This window comes from Thermobia domestica, chromosome 6 (genome assembly GCF_964235325.1).
Source record: "Thermobia domestica chromosome 6, izTheDome1.hap1.1, whole genome shotgun sequence".
Classification (NCBI taxonomy): Eukaryota; Metazoa; Arthropoda; class Insecta; order Zygentoma; family Lepismatidae; genus Thermobia; species Thermobia domestica.
This window is the reverse complement of record NC_137459.1, coordinates 46,849,778-46,869,253: the sequence shown is the minus strand read 5'-3', so window position 1 is coordinate 46,869,253 and position 19,476 is coordinate 46,849,778. Positions and strand designations below refer to the sequence as shown.

The 19,476-nt window shown below is 36.6% G+C and overlaps 1 protein-coding gene across 2 annotated transcripts in view; it reads left to right on the top strand.

Moving 5' to 3' along the window:
• LOC145687657 (uncharacterized) overlaps window positions 1-19,476 on the top strand; it is a 92,589-nt gene that overhangs the window by 55,321 nt on the left and 17,792 nt on the right. The window contains exons 10-11 of one of the 2 annotated variants that reach the window (XM_081761117.1): window positions 7,219-7,348; window positions 16,490-16,659. In XM_081761117.1, coding sequence (XP_081617243.1) covers window positions 7,219-7,348; window positions 16,490-16,659 — 300 coding nt within the window. The remainder of the gene's footprint in view (window positions 1-7,218; window positions 7,349-16,489; window positions 16,660-19,476) is intronic. The other variant, XM_081761118.1, reaches the window with a different exon arrangement.

The following is a 19,476-nucleotide window of genomic DNA, read 5'->3' as shown; positions in this document are numbered from 1 at the left end:
GACTTAAATGCAGTAAACACGTGGTGTAGAAACAATTCTCTAAAAATTAATGATAAGAAAATAAAATTTATGACATACACCAATAAAACTCAATATTATGTCAGTAAATATGAGGTCAATGGTGTACAAATAGAGAAAGTAAGCATTATTAAAGACCTAGGTATTACATTTGACTGTCAGTTAAAGTTTTCTATTCACATAAATTGTATTGCACAAGGTGCCAGAAGGATGATAGGTTTTATTTTTAAACAGTGGCCTGTATTTCAAAGAGATAAAACGTATGTATTTCTATATAAACTATTTGTAAGACCAAAATTAGAATTTGGCTCGGTAATTTGGAACAGCATTTCTAAAACTTTGACAAACAAGATTGAATCTGTGCAAAAATGTTTTATTCGACTGCTATATTTTAAAATGAAAATTAGCTATTACTCACATAGTTATGAATATTGGATTGATTATTGGGGTTTGGAAAGTCTTATGAATAGACAAAAAAATTTCGACTGAGTATGTATGCAAAAAATACTAGATAACGTTTATATCAGTGAATATTGTTTACAAAACATAGGGTTTTAAAGCACCCAATCATAGCATAAGAAATAGCACGATTTTAGTTCCTCTGAATTGGAAATGTGAAATTTTTAAAAGTTTGACAGATTCTTTAAGCTCATTTTAGACTCACTGTGTTAAACAATGTGAAAGTTCTATGTGATCTGACTGATAGTTTTTAACCAATGACGTTTAGAAACATTTAAGCCAAAATGTAACTTTATGACTGCTGTTCTTAGCTTCTTGTTGTTTTAGATAGATGGACAACTTGATAATTTTTACTGCGTTGACAAGAAATTATTTCTGCTTAACTGACTTTATCTATATTTTTTTATATTAGTACTAGTATTGTTATTCCATCGCAATGTAATGCTCTGATACAACGTGCTATATTTTTGCCAAAAGCTGTTCGCGGCACTAAAATCAAGATTATTATTATTATTATTATTATTATTATTATTATTATTATTATTATTATTATTATTATTATTATTATTATTATTGTAGATAATGGTTACAGAAGACCAAATACATACACAAGTCAGAAGTATCATTATACATAATTACAATACATAAAAAATCCATAAAATACCAAAATGTTGCACTAAAAAGTGTGTAAATATATAGTTTGTAAACATAATTTCTAGACGTTCCAAAATGCTATAGTATACTTTATCTACAAGAAATGTCAATGTCCCATTCTTGAAGTTTCTTGTATTCTCGATATTCTTTAAATGTTGTGTGGTAAGTGATTATACAGTCTTGTAAATATGAGTTGAAGTGTTTGTTGAGTTAGTTTTGTTGTGTCACACATACATCTGAAGCTTGCCTTTTATTATATGGATGTATACCAGATATAATGGTAAAGGAATGCCAATTAGCGAACTAATATTTTTTATATGAACAGGAGTGAAATCGATTGTATTTTCTGTAATTTAGTTATCCCTCTACAAGTTCAATTGGTTCAAGTTAAAAATAATTCATGTTATTTTATTATTTACTAGATGAAATGCCCGTTCTTCGCACAGGGGAAATATACCTATAGGTGACTCGCTATAATCATATCGTTGCGCAATTACTTTTCTGTTTGTTTCGGCACCTGTATTGGGTTCACTTGTCTTAAATTGAAATGATATCCGTCTTCTCCTCTTAAGAAAACTAATGGATATTGAAGTGCATCGTAAGAACGATGTGTTTCTGCGATTTGTTGTAACCCTTCCTTCCTTCTTTGAATAATTATATCTCGACTTGTGCACTCACTGTCCGCATTTATAACAGCAATGTCATTAACCTGAGGTGCATTGAATCGACGTTCTTGTTCTCCAATTGGTCTTTCGTCTGCCCGAATCACAACTTCGTGCTCGTCTGATATCATTCGGTCCAGTGCTGTTTTGAATACCTGAACCAACTGATTGTATTTGTGTGAAATCTTCTGGAAATCTTCAATTATTTCCCGCCTCAATCGACTTATTTTTGCGCAACGTTGATCTACTTCTGTTTTTTTGTCCCCAATGAAATACACCTGCAAAAATCTATGAGAATCATTTGGCAGTGGTAGCAATGATCCCATTTTATGATAGACTTATCCTTTGATCGAAAACACAATACTGAATTGATGTTCCTCACTGCTCATGGATGTAGCACCAAATGATGCCATTTGAAAGCAAGCATTACAAGCTCTCATATTTTGTAGAAAATGCTTTGATTCCGGAGTTTCTGCAGGCATGTAATCAAAGAATTCTGGAGGAGGCTTTTCAATGGTGTTAGTCGAATTTTTCTATTCTTGTAACACTTTCCTGGTGTTTCTCTACTGAATTTCTTGGCACAACAGATCATACAGACTTGATCCATTTTAACGATGACAACGTGTTTGTGTTTGTTATACTCTTTAGTAGGATCATAACGGAATGCCTCATCTGACAAAATATAATATCTACCTCTTCTGCCTCGCACGTCTCGTACACTAATGTTTTGTTCATGCGCCTGCGATCGTTGTCTTTCTCGAATTCCACTCATTGTAATTCTACTTAGTTCGTTTTGTAATCTTATTTCTTCAGCAGTTTCTCTGTGTCTACTTGCTGGGTGTCTCACTCGATCCTCTTCTTTAATTTCTTCTCGTTGTGTATGTGTTAAGCTTTCTCTTAATGTATTCATTCTCTTCCGTTGTGACGCAAAACGTGCTTCGTGCTCCTCACCTCTTTCATTTCTTCGCTGTTCTTTCTGCGTCCTTCTTTTAGTCATCAGTGGCAAGATTACCGTACCTCCTGTTTTACGTTTCAGTATTCTGTTTAACGTTATTATTACTTAACACTCTTAAATTCCATTTAATACACTGTTCACTAAGTTATAGTTTTAGCAGTTTTAAACATACAGTATCATTGGCATACAATTAACTGTCTGGCAATTTCACTTTTCCTTGATCCGATCTTATATTTTAAAAGTTTCCCTGGCATTTATTTAATTTTCAATTTATAGAGAGTAATTCATTTCCTATAAACGTATTTTCCTTGTGCGAAGAATGGGCATTTTAGTTACTTTGTGATAATTCTGAAACCATCATTGTATTTTCAACGATGCCTCTAGACATTATATCTTCTTCTTTTAATTAAACTTGTAAATAAACGTAATGGCTCAGATTCCGGTCCATCGTTGCCTGTTAAGTTTCTTTGGTGCTATTTGAGCACACTGGTGCCAAATAGCATTAAGTAATTTGAAGATGAAATTGGCATAAACTTTCTGTCAATGTGCACTCATGTCCAAAATGATTGTCGCATATCTATAACTGGCTTCTTGTAAGAATATAATTTGATAATGATTTTGCAGAGTACTTTTGATACTGATACTATGTGTATAATCGGGAAGTTATATTTGTGGTAAATTTCACAGGAAAAGGATTATAAAATACGAAAGTTAGAATGAGTAAAACAAAATGTTGCTAAATGGACAAGAAAGTTTTATTTTCGTTTTATTGTTCTTATTTACTGCTCTTTTGACATGAAATTTGTCATATACATGTCTTTGCCGATTATACACATAATAGCATTATAAGAAATACCGGGTGAATTCGTTATCAAATTATATTCCTACAATAACATAGTTATAGATATGCGACAATAATTTTGGACATGAGTGTACCTCCCAGAAAAATTGTTTCTCAGCAATCTATAATTTTAGTTAATTATGCTTCTGAATAATTAATTCTTACCGTAAGTGTGAAACACGTTTCTTTGTGGAAATAGTGTCGCTACTCTATATAGATTCTTCTTGTGTTGGCGCATGGCGATACTCAACCTGGAACACGTAAACTTCAGGGGCGCCACAGACATAATTCTGTTTAGATATGAGAGGCAGCCTTTAGTAGAAGTAGTCGTAGTAGTACAAATAGTAATAGTAGTAGTTGGTAGTAGTAGTGGTAGCAGTAGTAATAGTAGAACAAATAGTAGTAGTAGTAGTGGTACAAACAGTAGTAGTGGTAGTTGGTAGTAGTAGTAAGTAGTGCTAGTAGTAGTACAAAGAGTAGTAGTAGTTCGGATTCGGTTAAGTTAGGTTAAGGTAGGTTCTGTTGTCTGGCTCCCATCATCTAGACATAACCCCACCATTTTCCCTTCGAAACATTAAATAGGTTGAGAAGAACCTGAGCATAATGATAATGATACCTGTAAACTTTAATAAAAATTACTCCGTATTCTTAATGTGTACCTTCCTAGTGGTGCATATTGTAGAACATTTTCGAACCTATAGTAAAATAATATAACATGCTAACACAATCTACAACAATTTCGAACATTCTAGAACATCCTGAATAGTTCTAGAAAGTTCTAGAGCATCCTGAAAATTCTAGAACATTCTCGAACCTTTGGGAAACTTCTATAACAGTCTGTAACATTTTCCAAGATGGTTGATAATTCTAGAACATTCTGGACTATTCGATCAATAATGATTTGTGTAGAAAGAAAAGCAACATTGAAATTGAAAATAAAGTAATGCACGCATTGTCGTTAAAATTTAAACTTTTTTTTTTTTAAGCACAGTAACACCTTTTCTAGGGCGGTTTCTCCCTCTAGGACCCCTGCTAGTCCAAACCGAAACCTTCTTCATAGATGGGAGATATAGTGCTACAATAATATAAAACTCCCATGGGGCTCCGAGTGTTGGTTTCGCAGCCTTTGTGGCATGCACGGACAAACCACACTTACTTTTATTATATGTATTGATTAGCATCAATTACCCACTTCGCTGGGTTAAATTAAGAAAAAATAGCAATATGTTCCTTTAATCAGTCACTTTTTACTACTACTAAAGCGCTCTCTGATATCGGTCATTTTCGATCATTTTCATATTTCTTTCCCCTCCTCCTCTCCCATGTTGCGTGGCTGAATTTAGATTTAAACGGCATCGGAAGTGTCACTGTTCATTACAGCAACTCCGAATGTGGTCGGGTGGAGGGAGAGATATAAAACCGGGTGGACCAATCTCAATCAAATTTTCAACATTTGGCCTGGGACTGTTTTTGTCTATTCATTTTAATGGTGTAGCTTAGGGGAGAGGGACGAGGGGGAGATATAAATAAAAAATAATACTTAATAACTCTTGAACCACCCGACCGATCTCGATCAAATTTTCAACATAAATGAGATTCGGGCCTGGAACGATTTTTATCATTTCAGTTTGACGATGCAACGTAGGAGAGGGAGAGGGGGAGTTATATGTAAAAAAAAAAAAAAGTGAAAATGAAAGTGACTGTCTTTGTGACTTCATCGCTCTTCATCCACCCAACCGATCTCAATAATATTTTCAACATAGATGAAGTTCGGACCTGACATGGTTTTTATTATATCACTTTGACGGTGCAACTTAAGTAGAGGGAGGGAGGGAAGATATTTAAAAATAAATGAAACTTAATAACTCTTGAACCACCATACCGATCTCGATCAAATTTTCAACATAGATGAAGTCTGGGTGTGGAAAGTTTTTTTAAAAATATAATTTCGCTTTGACGGTAAAACCTAAGGGAAGGTTAGGGGAGGGGTGTTATATAAGTTAATAACTATTCAACCACCCGACCGATCTCGATCAAATTTTCAACATAGATGAGGTTCGGGTCTGGGATGATTTTTATTATATCATTTTGACGGTACAACTTAGCGGAGGAGGAGAAGGAGAGGGAGAGTCTTTCTAAAATGTTCGAAAATGACCGATATTACTGTCGAGTCTATAGTTTTCGGGTTTGCTGAGTTGAACAGTGACACTTCCTATCTCGTTTATATCCAAATTCAGCCCCGCAACTTGGGGAGGGGAGATTGAGATACATAAAAGTGATGAAAAATTACCAATATTAGTGTCGAATTCATAATTTTCGTTGTTGCTGAGTTGAACAGTTACACTTCCAAACCCATTTACGTCTAAATTCAGCCCTGCAATTTGGGGAAGATACATAAAAATGATCAAAAATGACCAACATTAGCGTCGAATCCATAGTTTTCGAGGTCACTGAGATATATATATATATATATATATATATATATATATATATATATATATATATATATAGATAGATAGATAGATAGATAGATAGATAGATAGATAGATAGATAGATAGATAAATGATCGGGAATGACCAATATCAGTGTCGAATCCATGGTTTTCGAGATCGCTGAAATGAACAGTAATACTTCCGAAGCTATGCCCCACAACATGGGGAAGGGGAGGGTGGAGATGTATAAAAATAATCGAAAATGAGCGATGTTAGTGCCGAATCTGTAGTTTTCAGGGTTGCTGTAGTGAACAGCGACACTTCCGTTGCCGTTTAAATCTAAATTCAGCCATCCAACATGGAGAGGAAGAGGGGAGAGAAATATAAAAATGATCGAAAATGACCGATATCAAAGAGAACTTTAGTAATAGTAAAAGTGACTGACTGACAGAACATATTAGTATTTTTTTCTTAATTTAACCCAGCGAAGTGGGTAATTGATGCTAGTATTTGTATATATCGTAACTTTATCATAATTATTGCAGAGATTCTGGAGGAAGCAATGCACAGTCAAATTATTATGTACGTATAATGGCAAGCCGATTGAAACTTAGCGGAAGAAATGGAAGAAAGGAATGATGTGCTCACATATCAATTCTTTTCTAATGTTAGTAACGCATTTTTCATACTGTGGTACCAAACGACAGATATCTCTTTACGGTCTAAGAATTATTCTAGCTATGTGAAAGGGTACAATGCAGTTTCAAACTTTCTTCAATCTCTCAAGGAAGATTGCATGGTGACAGATCATGACTCTAGATTACATGAACAGGATCTCTCAGAAACCTTTTGACATTGTGCGCAAGCATTATTATGAAGAAGGACAGCGTTTCTCACTAAGAAATTAGAATTTCTGGTCATTATCCCCTGCTGCAACGATACAACATTGTTGATGTATATATTCGTATTGATGTGTCGCACACCACCCTAAAAATTCTATAAAGATTTGTCTGTAATAATAGCATCATCCTCCCGAAACAGTTTCATTTAAGTGGTCAAAATATAAATACTGAAATTAGTTTTTTTTTAAAAGTAAACCTTGTTATAATAAAAGATATAGAATAATACTATCCTACATAGAGTTGATATTTGTATGAGACTAAATCTTACTTATAATATCATTGGTGTATTCTTAGATCAAGAGTGAGGAGACTGGTCCTTGCAATGTTGAACAGAAAATACAACATTTGGAGGAGTTATATGCGGAATTAACGCAAAAATTGAGTGAAGTGAAAAGTTGGTTGCAGTCAATAGAGGAAAGACACGGTAAGTGTATTTTAATTTTATCGTCCAATTTAAATTTTAATCTTGTAGACAATCATCAGTATTTTATCTGGGATGGATTAAAGATATATATCTCAAAAACTACCGGTACTTATGATTATACGAGAGGTACTGGGTTCATTACCCGACATCTCCACCCATGTGCAGCGTGATCTTGCTAGTTCTCGTAGCTTAAAACAGCAATAGTGAAATTAAGATGTGGGGGATTCAGAACTGACAAGCTACCCCAGAATTTTGTAAACATGAACTAGTATGGCATATGTAAGGGATTTGTAATCTGGGTTGCTTAATAACTGAAATAGAATACTTTCTACTTCGAAACAGATTGTGATGTGAAAGGGATAAAAACAGAGTGAAAAAGAATAAGGATATGTTTGGGATAGGTATAATCTACACAGCATTTGCCTGATGTTCTCGGGGATCCTCCAACGATCACTTCTTCGGTGTATTGTTGTCATTCATCTGGTACCGATACACACCCTCTATGTAACCGATGGCCAGGAAGCTAGAATAGAAGTCCGGAGTGGGTGCGAAGAAAAACTATTGTTCCAGCAATGATGAATTTAATCAATATACGGACGCTCTCTTAAGTGTCGTGTCATTCTCGTCAAATATCAAAAGACGCAAATACAGATGTTATTCTTACTTAACATGGGTAAAATTCGGTCTCTAAATCTAGTCTCAAAATCGTGATTCGCACGTCTAGATCTTCGTCGTAGCTTAATTTGTTTCCAATTCTGTGCCCTTATGATTCCGTCGTTTTTGTTAGGCGTCCTCGGTCATTGTAACCTCAATTCAATGAATTACCATATGGATGATGAAAATGCAAAGTGTGTAGATTACTATCAAATAGAATGATTGTTGGAACGTGGACAAAGGAAACAACCTTAAAGTTTATTGTTTAAGAAATACATATATAGAAACGGGTCAACACAAAATAGAAATTCTTTTATATCTGAATCTGCAAATGAACTGTTAGTTGCGCAGAAAGGAAATTAGAAATTAACATATATATATATATATATATATATATATATATATATATATATATATATATATATATATATATATATATATAGATATAGATATATAGATATATATATATAGATATATATAGATATATATATATAGATATATATTAACATTGATCTGATGGTGAGAATTCACTGTTCATGATTTGAAACAAATAGGGCGGTATGCAGAGAGAATGAGTTAATCGTGGGTTAGTCTCGGACTAGTTAATGTCGTATTAGAACTTTACTAAGCAAGGTACACTTTTTTGGTATTCAGAGTCTACTTTGAGTACAACTAAAACGTTGATTTGGGTATGATTAACTTACACAACCCCAATGCATTGGTAAAAAAATAAATGTGGCAACTACGGAAAAGTAGATGAGCTCGTGCGTAGTCTTTAAAAATAAAAATAGATGAATTACGAAATCCGAAATGTTGTGCCCCACGCTAAACCGTGGGTAGAAGATTAGCATCTGCTCTAGATTAATTAGTCACATGTGATTAACTTCGTCAAATACGACGTCCTAATCAGAGATTCTGAATACAATTTTTATAACCATCCTTTAGTCAACCCCATAGTATGGCATTAATCAGACGTCAAAACGACTCTGCATAAGGCCCTGTATGTTTATCATTTTCGCAGAATTTCTGTCCAATATATAATAAATCCAAAATTTGTTATTATTAGTATTTTTACACATAGTTCATCGTGGAAGACACAATACCTTCACAAAACGAACTAAATTTTAAAGCAAACAGTCGGCCATATTGAGAAGGAATTTTATGTATAATTAGAGTCGTACTAAGGATTTAGTTAACGTGTGATTATAATTTCCGAACTCAGAAGCACGCTTGTGATTATGTATACGACTTTTATTGAAAGATGCAGAATTGTCATGTAGTGTTGTCAAAATGCATTGTGAGAAAAAGGTAAGATAGAAACGTGTTTAATATTCTCTATTACCTTGTTTTCTGCTAATATGTTTGAGCAGCTCTGCAGAGATCTCGCAGTTTTTCTCTATGGATATATGCATCAGACGTTGATAGGATAAACAGAATGTTCCTCAATACGGATTTTATAATCACACTTTAGTCAAATCCTTAGTACGACCCTAGTCACACGTAAAATCGTTTCTGAATATAGCCCACTGTCTTTATGAGTAATAATTTTAAAAAAAAAGCCGAGGCGAACCAAGCTCAGAAGCTCCCGGTGTTCAAAGCTGTGTATCAGGCCCTCTGTTGGCGATCCGATCTCGGCCACCAAATTTAGCGATCTTTATTCCCCTGACGATGAGCTACTTCCCCAGCAAATTCCGTTGAGATCCAGCCAGTAGTTACCGAAGAAGAAAGTAGCACATAGAAGGCGAGCCAACCTTAGCCTATCTCTGACCAATTTCTTAATGTTTTTGTTGGAAAACTGGGCGATTTAGAAAACAGCGTACTGGAATTTACGAAGATCGAGAAGAGAGTAAAAAGAAAAATAATAAATAAAATATTGTTATAAATTCATACAATGGTAAAAGACAAGCATACTCAAATATTCCAAGCAATATTATCCATCTTTTAGTGGCATTCCGGATAGTAACGGCAAACTGAATAAAAGTTATATGGGACAAGAACTCTCTGAAATATATAAGCGGCTCGGGCGAACATAGTGACAAGCGCTACTTCCACTGAAATTGGGTTATTTGTGAAATGGGTTGTGATCGAACCACAGATAAGTATGTAGGTAGTTTAATTTCGGAAATGTACCTTCAGATGACAGGATATTGTTTGGTATGTGTCATACCGCTGAATTGGATACCTTCGGACGAGCCGCTCGTATATAGTTTGTTAATGTTCTTCCTCTCTCTCTCAGAAAATACAGTTTCAAAATAAATGCATGATTATTTTGATCGATCTGGCTGTATTTTCAGGAAACAAGCATGGGTTGATTTTACCCTTACGAGCCGGAACGCCTTATAGTAAATCCCGTAGAGATGGGCTACTTTTTGCTGCCTCCAATAACTCGAAAATTTTGCATGTAGAGCATGATTTTCTGCACGAAATCTAAGAACGGACTTTCTGTAAACCACCCAGCGTTTGTACACGTCCCCGGCAATGCCGGATCCGGTTCCGACAATGCCGGCGATGGAAGCGGTGGCAATGTAATTAAATGGTAGCTTGCACACGCTTTCCGACCCGGCAAAAAACCAGTGGAACTCCCGGGACCGGCAAATGCAGTCGGCCTAGCCGCCGACAATGTCGGTGTCGGCTCCGGTTTTGTCGGCGGCAATGCTTTCGTATGCGTGGATGCACACACAGCCGGTAATGCCGGAGCCGGCTTGCTGATAGGTTTCTTGAATCTAGCTACAGTGAGTGAGTGGTAAGGCGTTGTGTATTCTTGTTTCTTTTCCTGTATTTGGATTTTTTGTTTACTTTAGTTTTTCTGTTATTTTCTTTTTTCACATCACTTCAATATATAATGAAGAATGAAATAATCAAAATGGCTCTGAGGTACACAAATATAGCGGCTTGCAATTTACATAAATTCTCAGCACGGGAAATTCAGATCTTCTTTGAATTACACAACTACGGCAACGCGGAAAGTGAGTTTCACATATGTATGTATGTATATTAATTTGTTATCTTCTACAGCCGAAACTTACTAAAACGATTTAAACAAAGGGGTTGTTGGATTCGTTTTTATAGGGAATATGTCTTAGCATATATGAAGTCATAATAAAATAAAATCAACATGGCAGAAATGAACAGAATGGAGATATGAAGAAATTGTGAATCTAGGATAGTTGCCTAGTGTTTATCCTGTTAATTATGCAACCCAGCATGTAGAGAAGAATAACCTTCATAATAAAATGAAATGAAATCTTTGAGTTTTACGTCCCACGGTTATGCCGGTTAGGCTAAAGTTGACGGTTATGATGAGGAATGGATGAAATGGTGGAATGAAGAAAGTGGGAGGAAACGGGAGAACCCCGTGGTAACCCACGCACGCGGTGTTTGTCCACCACAAAGTTCACTTGGCAGAGGCTGGGATCGAACCCGGGGCCTCAAGCACCAGAGGTGAACGCTCTACCACTGAGCCATCGCGGCCCACCTTGATAATAAGAAAACAACGATTTAAATATCTATCATAATCGAAGAAGTAGGCATTCCCAAACATAACAAAGGTTGTAAATAAAATTGAAGTAAATAAAAACTAAAACACAACTACAGAAAGAACTGAAAAAGCACAAGGGGGCGCGGTGGCTCAGTGGTAGAGCGTTCACCTTCGGTGCTTGGAGACTCTGGTTCGATCCCAGCTCGCGCCGTGTGGACTTTGTGGTGGACATACACCGTGCTCGTGGGTTTTCTCGTGGTTCGTCCGTTTCCTCCCACTTCATTCATTCCACCATTTTTCATCATCACCGTCTCCTTTAGCGTAACCGCCATAATCTTGGGACGTAAAACTTAAAGATTTCATTTCATTTTTGAAAAAGCACAAACAGAACAAGAACATTTCCAGTCTTGTGGTTGCATGCTGCTTTACTCTATAGATCATAATAAAAATATTAATTTAATCTGTGTCTCGTCTGGCATTTGTTCCATAGAACGATTGTGAACTGAGTGAGATATCGTTTGTTTATTGCTGGACTCATGTTCTCTCCCTCACGTTCAAACTCAAACTACTTCTCGGCATTACCAGGATGTGTGTGCAATGCAACGCCAGCACCGACATTGCCGTAGCCGGAACCGGTTTTGCCGGCTGCGTGTGCAAAGCAGGCACGGTTCCGGTTCCGGCATTGTCGGTAACGCTGCCGGCATTGCCGGGGACGTGTGCAAACGCTGTAACTAAAGGCTTTTAGAATAAAAAAAATATACCTGAAATTTAAAATTGAAAAAAATGACTGACTGATCTCCATAGTGCTATGAGTTAGATGGACAGTGCACTGTGGGAGTGATGAACCATATACAGAACCTAAACAATAAATAAATAAATAAATATCAGTTTCCCCTTTAAATACGTTATATTTATAAAGTAGATATTATACAGCCACCAAGTTTTTATTGAAATCTAATATTGATCTCATATAATCTAATATTGATTAAACTAAGATAGCAATATAAAAAATCTAAAAATGAACTTTAAAAAAAAACATGGAATCTAGAAAAGTAGGCTAATATTTGCAAATGGAAAGAATATGTGTTTTATGTTTTAAGAAGAAAAATGTGTGCCAGTAATTGCATTGTACCGTACATTGTATCTTGTTTTGTATATTTGAAAACTTTGCAACGCAAATCACAAACATTCTCATATTTCGAAGAACCATAATGTAACCAGCGTTCACACATAATACACTGTATCCAGTCGTCTTCTCTTCTTGTTTCCTTACAATTTTCGCCGCACCCAATACACTCGGTTTCCTCATACTCCTCCATATCATCACTGTCAACCTATATTATCGACTGATCATCATCTCTGCATGAAGATAAAGATATGATCGCAATTTTCTTCTTGTTTATTGTTTTTTGTTGTCGATTTGGTGCACTTACACTTCCTCTTCTTATTTCTCTGTAAGTTGATGCGGTCCAACTCTCCCACGATGGCAGTGGTTCATCTACCCCAAGAAGGAGAGGTAAGAAGAGTAGTTTACTTGTAATTTTTGAACGCGGGAAACTTCATTGTTTTCATTAACACATTCTTTTATAATGAAATGCGTTCGTACAGAACAAAACCGAAGAGATCTACATCAAGAACGTTAAAAATTGCTTTCAATGGAATGTGGTAAAAAAAAAAAGTATTGACCTACCTGAAATCAAAAATCTCATCTACTGATGAAATGTGTGGACTTCCGCTTCAGGAAAATACAAAGGGCTTTATGCAGAGTCGTTTTGACGTATGATTAGCGTTATACTAAAGGCCTAACTACCGCACGAAACATATGTTAGTCGAACTCTTTAGTATGGCACAAATCACTCGTCAGAATGACTCTGCATAAGGCCCAAAGTGTCTACTATCCATTTCATAAAGATAGGCCCCTGACTTGGCGGTGCTGCCGTGACGTCCAGTCAAAACTTATATTACATTGTCGTACCTGGTTGGAATTGTTGGAATGTTGTCTTTTCAATACTTAAGACATACAAATTTTCTTTGTACTGTGTAGTGAGAAAAAAATAGAAATTAATGAAAAAGTGCGTATTTTTTCGTACTTTTTTGGTAAATCAATGTTTATAGGACTATATCTCGGAAAGGAGATAACATGAAATAATTTCCTGTGCACCATATGTAGATGCATATGTTACCTGTAAGTTCTGAAAATTTCATCACTCAACACGTAGTAATTTTCTTGTTATTCAGTAAAAAGTGAGACATCATTATCTCTGAATTGCTGCGGTGTATTAACAATCTTAAAAAACTTTTAGAAAGATCTTAAAGTAGCTTTTTCAACCAAACTGTTTTGACTTGTTTTAAAAGATAAATAATCACAAATATGACATTATGATTTTCTCAGCTTTGCGCCCTTCGCTATCGCAGTTTATACGGAGTGCTACGTTGCCACATTTTCCTGGCGCGTATACACTCTCAGACGGACGGGTATTTAAACTTGTCACGCACACTGTCCGGCACTTTTTAGAGATATTTTTAAAATTTTATCTCCACAGATTTTAAACCAATTTCTTAGAAATTAACAGGATATACAGAAAATGTGCCAAATGTTCAAAATTAGAAAAGCGAACTCTTATTTTGTTTGGATTTGCATGTGATGGTCTTCGAAAATTTGTTGCTTTTTATCAGTTTTTCACTTACTGCACGCAGTACAAAATACACTTGCACAGAAACAAATACAAGCATAAACTTTATTATATGATACAACCTTAGTTGATATGTAATATTGAGTTTACACTTCACAGAAAATCTGTTCCACCACTTGACAGACATACTAATAGCTCTTGCGTAGTTGATTTGTAAAACCGCGTAAAGCTGGCTTCCGTACAAGGCTTATGTGAATAATTAGTGTAAAAATTTCCTTGTTTTTAATTAAAGTAACACGCTTTCATTTAGAAAACAAAGATTTTTGTTTTAGTATTTTTTTCTTTTTCTCAATCTGCTGTTTTGCGTATTGATTCATAACTTTTACTACTATTCCTGGGAGAAGCTCATGTAGTTTGGATTCCACGTTAATCAGTAGGTCGACGTCTCATATAGCCTCACTGCTGAACAAGACGTTCAACTCAAAATCAATTCAACTTTTTTTTTTACTATAAAACTTCATCGGTAAAAACAGCTGAAACACTTTATATGCGGAATACTCTGTAGATAGCCCATCATTTTGGTCAATTTCCGGGATACCACTAAACAGGGGTATGCATTTACTTGAATTTTATCGCTCCAAGCTACATCAGAATCTGTCTTTGAATAGGAACGACACTTTTTTTCTCTCTTTCCCGGCGCAGCCTCAGGTTCCCTTGAAACAGAGTTACTATCTTGTTCACTTCCGAATACGCCACTGAGCACAGAATAATCAATGTCATTACTATTCATTACTAACTCATAACCGTCTGAGTCGGAGTCATTCATCAGTTCTGCAATTTCATTATCCCTAAAAATTTTGTCTTTTCTTTTTGTAATACCACCGCTCGTAAAGGAATATCCATATATATATATATATATATATATATATATATATATATATATATATATATATATATATATATATATATAATCAAAAGCCACGACATATACTAAGGAAAATATAAATGCCTATTCGTCCGTCTCATTGCAATGAACCCATATGGTGTGAGTGCATGTCTAAGTTTTTGACGCCTACGAACCGAAGGGAACTGTTGAAGACGTAATCAGTGCAACGTGATTAGACCCAAATACAGCCCTCGTCACCTACTCATTGCTTTGTTTTTTTTTTTCGTTGAAAGAAAACAAAGGACTCATTCTGTGTTATTGTACATTCGGCAGGGGAATTGATCGCAGAACTTAGGTGAACACGTGATTGCCAAAGATACATTTCTTTTTAACCTTTAACATGTTCGTAAGCTGGAAAGTGTGTATACTGATACAGGATCTTGAGGTAGAAATGGAGCCATTGTTAATAAGTATACAGGAAGATAACAGGAGCAGCGATGAGTCAACAAACCCATTACGAAAGTGAATGAAGTAAATAGATGAGTTTTCGGATGTTTTACTTCAACGTTTTATTTCGATTAAATTGAGATGTGTAATGCATTATTATTATTTTTATGATGTTGTGAAAGGTTATAATAAATACTTTTTCCTATTACATTCTTATGAAGTAAGCTTCGCGCTACAAACTTCCTGAACGCGACAACACTGCACGACAGCGTTGCCGCACTTCCACTTACTGTATGCTGTTTCTTCATATAAGCGCGGGGAATTTAAAGATTGGGCTGCAACATGGCTCACCGCTTAACGCAGAGAACATGTTGAAGTAAAAAAAAAATTTAAAAAAATAAATACTCTACCAACTAAACCTTTTTATGTTAATAGTTTCAAATATTTGGAACACTAGACTTCCAAATTTTCGAACAGTGTTTTGTACGTTTCTCTAACTACCATGGCAAAGGAGATCAGAGCGTCGTACATTTGTTTTAATTACACAAAAAGTATCAAGTGATGAAAATTGAACTTTTCACAACTTACAGTTAATGGATGCATCTACATATTGTGCACAGGAAATTATTTCACGTGATCTCTTTTCTGAGATATAGTCCTCTAAACATTGATCTACCAAAAGAGTACGAAAAAATACGCACTTTTTCATTAATTTTTATTTTTTTCTCACTACATAGTACAGAGAAAATTTGTATGTCTTAAGTATTGAAAAGACAACATTTCAGCAATTCCAACGAGGTACGACAATGCAATATAAGTTTTGACTGAACGTCACGGCAGCACCACGAAGTCAGGGGCCTATCTTTATGAAATGGATAGTAGTAACCATCTGCTATGACATTGTACCAATATTCATGCTGCACTTTGGTGGATAGTTTACGAATTATAGGCCAAATTCGTCTCTTCCAGGGCGTGGACTCGTCTGGTCTAGTGAGAAGTCAACATTCCTTAAGGATAAAATTTTGTTGTGTCTTTCATTTCAGACGAAGGAAACTTGAGAAATGCTGCTCTGTTTTCACATTACGAGGGGAAAATGTTCAGACTATACAGAGAGAATACAGAAGCGCTTGAGGATAGAAACGATAGATATCGCCTTGCTTTGGTGGCTCAGCATGCCCAAATGCAAATAAATTTCCTCCTAATGGAACGAGAGGTACTTCTTAAAATGAATTCAAATCCTAATCCTTTTCTTTCATTTCTTGTTTCTTTTAAAAAATAATGATTAAAAAATACCTTCTGAGAATAACGACAATTAGTCCTTGGTATGTCCTGTTGTCTTGGTGGTATTTAACATATTTGTCTCCCCAGGCCATTAAAATGTGCCGTCCTGTCAATATCAATAAATACATGTGTGGAAAATTTGACACAGTGAAGTGAATAATCAATATATAAGTAAAAGTGGGAAATATAAATAAAGTAAAATATATGTATATATATAACTTTCAGTTTCAGTTACTAAGTTATAATTGATTTGATTGATAATTCACCAATATCAGGTCACCGCTAACTAGGTTCCTTTTGGCACTTTCTTTTGGGCAAAGGTGTCATCATTCATCATATCATTCATATCATCATAATCTACGCATTTCAAAATACAGGGTATAGCAATATTTCAGGGGTGGATTCCTTATGGGTAGACAAGTGAAAAAGTCCATATGACCATATGTCGGGAAATGCATCGTTACAGAGCTACGGCCATTGAGCCGCTTAAAAGTGTGAAATAGTAACATTAGACGCCCTTCAATGTGACTCAATTTAAACCTGAATGGCTCACCTTTTTATTAAACTAGGAAGATAATTTTCGTATCAATGTCTTCCTGAAGGATGAAGCTTTCCACTGATATGCACCTTCGTGGGTAGACGCAGAGTCAAGGACAAATTATCCAATGCATCTGGAATGTGGGTTTCCAGGAAGTCTCGGTAGGTGTTTCCCGTCTGCCTCTGTGCGAGTATGTGTGGGCCTGGTAAAGTGTCACTGACAATTCCACACCACTCACTGAGAGCAAACACTTGTTGATGTCTCCTGGGTCTAATCGCATGAGGATTATCCTTCACTCAAGCATGAACATTATAGTAATTATAGATGCCTTCTCGTGTGAACTAAGACTCATCTGTAAATACTATTGCGGATGGGAAAATAAGATTAACGGCACACTGCTGGAGCTATCACTGGCAAAAGCATACTCGCGGCAGATAGTCGGCTGCTGACAAAGACTGCATTCCCGGGTGATATGGATACAGGCTCAATCTAAGACATGCATGCCATATCTGCATGTGGTTTACACGTAGTTCATCCTTCAGGAAGACTTTGATACCAAAATTATCTTCCTAGCTTAACTAAAAGCTGAACTATTGAGGTTTAAATTGAGTCACATTGAGGGGCGTCCAAAATATGACTATTTCACTTCGTCAGACGGCTCAATGGCCATAACTCTGTAATGACGCTTTTCCCGACATATGGTCACATGAACTTGTTTACGTGTCTACACATAAATAATACACCCCTGAAATTTTACCATACTTTTTTGTTACACACTGTATAACTTTCAATAAAAAGAACGAAAATTCCTGCAAATGTTACTGGGATAGAAACGAACAAAGACAAGTCTTCGTTCATCTTAATGCTGAGAATAAATGCTCTATTGAAGTCTTGGATACAGAGATGCAAACAAACGACGCATGGAACACATGGTTATATATATATATTCCATATACTGTACATGGTACGAATATGAGATGATTACAATGTTAGCTCCTTCAGTACATTGTTTTGTGAACGGCACGTCTATCATCACACTACCACCACCACTTTAGTACCGTGTATACCCTCCACGAACTGCAATACAGGCACGGATTCTTGCATGCATTCGATCATAGAGATGACGGGTACAGTCTTGCGCTACATTCTGCACGCCTGCTCGATCTGGTGGCGCAAATCAGCAACAGTTGTAGGTAGACGTGAAGCAGTTGTCAGTTGTCGACCCATAATGTCCCATGCATGTTCGATAGGATACAAATCTGGGGAGCGTGCTGGCCAGAGAAGTCGGGACACACCTTGAAGAACACGTTCCGTTGCACGGACAGTATGTGGGCGGGCATTGTCTTGCTGAAATTGTACATGACTCTCCTGTCTCAAGAAAGGCAGTAAAACCGGTCCTACCACCTGTTGCACGTAAGAGGTGCTTGTCAATGTCCCATTCACAAGCACTAAAGATGAGCGAGAGTTGTAGCTGATCGCGCCACACACCATAACACTTGGAGTGGGACCACTGTGTCTTGCACGCACGCACTGTGAGAGCAGACGCTCTCCAGGTCGACGTCGCACTCGCAGTCTACCATCACTTGCATAGAGAGAGAATCGGCTTTCATCGCTGAACACAACGGAACGCCATTCCATCCTCCAGCTGCTCCTTTGCTGACACCAGACCAACTGTGTACGGCGATGATGTGGCATCAGTGGCAGATGGGCAATTGGTGTGTATATCCGAAGTCTTGCCGGTAGTAATCTGTTCCCAATAATGCGTGTGGAAACTTCAGGGGCCACATTTGTTCGAATGTTGGACGTGGTACCTGTGCGGTCCTTCAATGCAGCCGTCACAATACGCCGATCTTGGCGCACATCCGTGGTACGACGACGTCCAGAACCTTCTCTGCATGTGTGGGAATGTGTTGCTATCCATTGCTGCCAACACCACTGCACCACAGATGCATCACGTTCAACGTGATTGCCGATTCGATGAAAGGACCAACCAGCCCCTCTAAGGCCCACAATACGACCCCGTTCGAGCTCACTCATTTCACGGTATGGAGCGCGATTGCGTCGTCGTGGCATGTTGTCTTGTTTGTGTTTACTGTGTGAGTCACTTTCGTGCAGCTGCTGATCTTCGGTTTCTGCTAATTCACAACACAGACTCGGCGCAGGTGGAGAAAATGTCCCTCTATTGCACTGCCATCTGTTGGCCGAAACTGT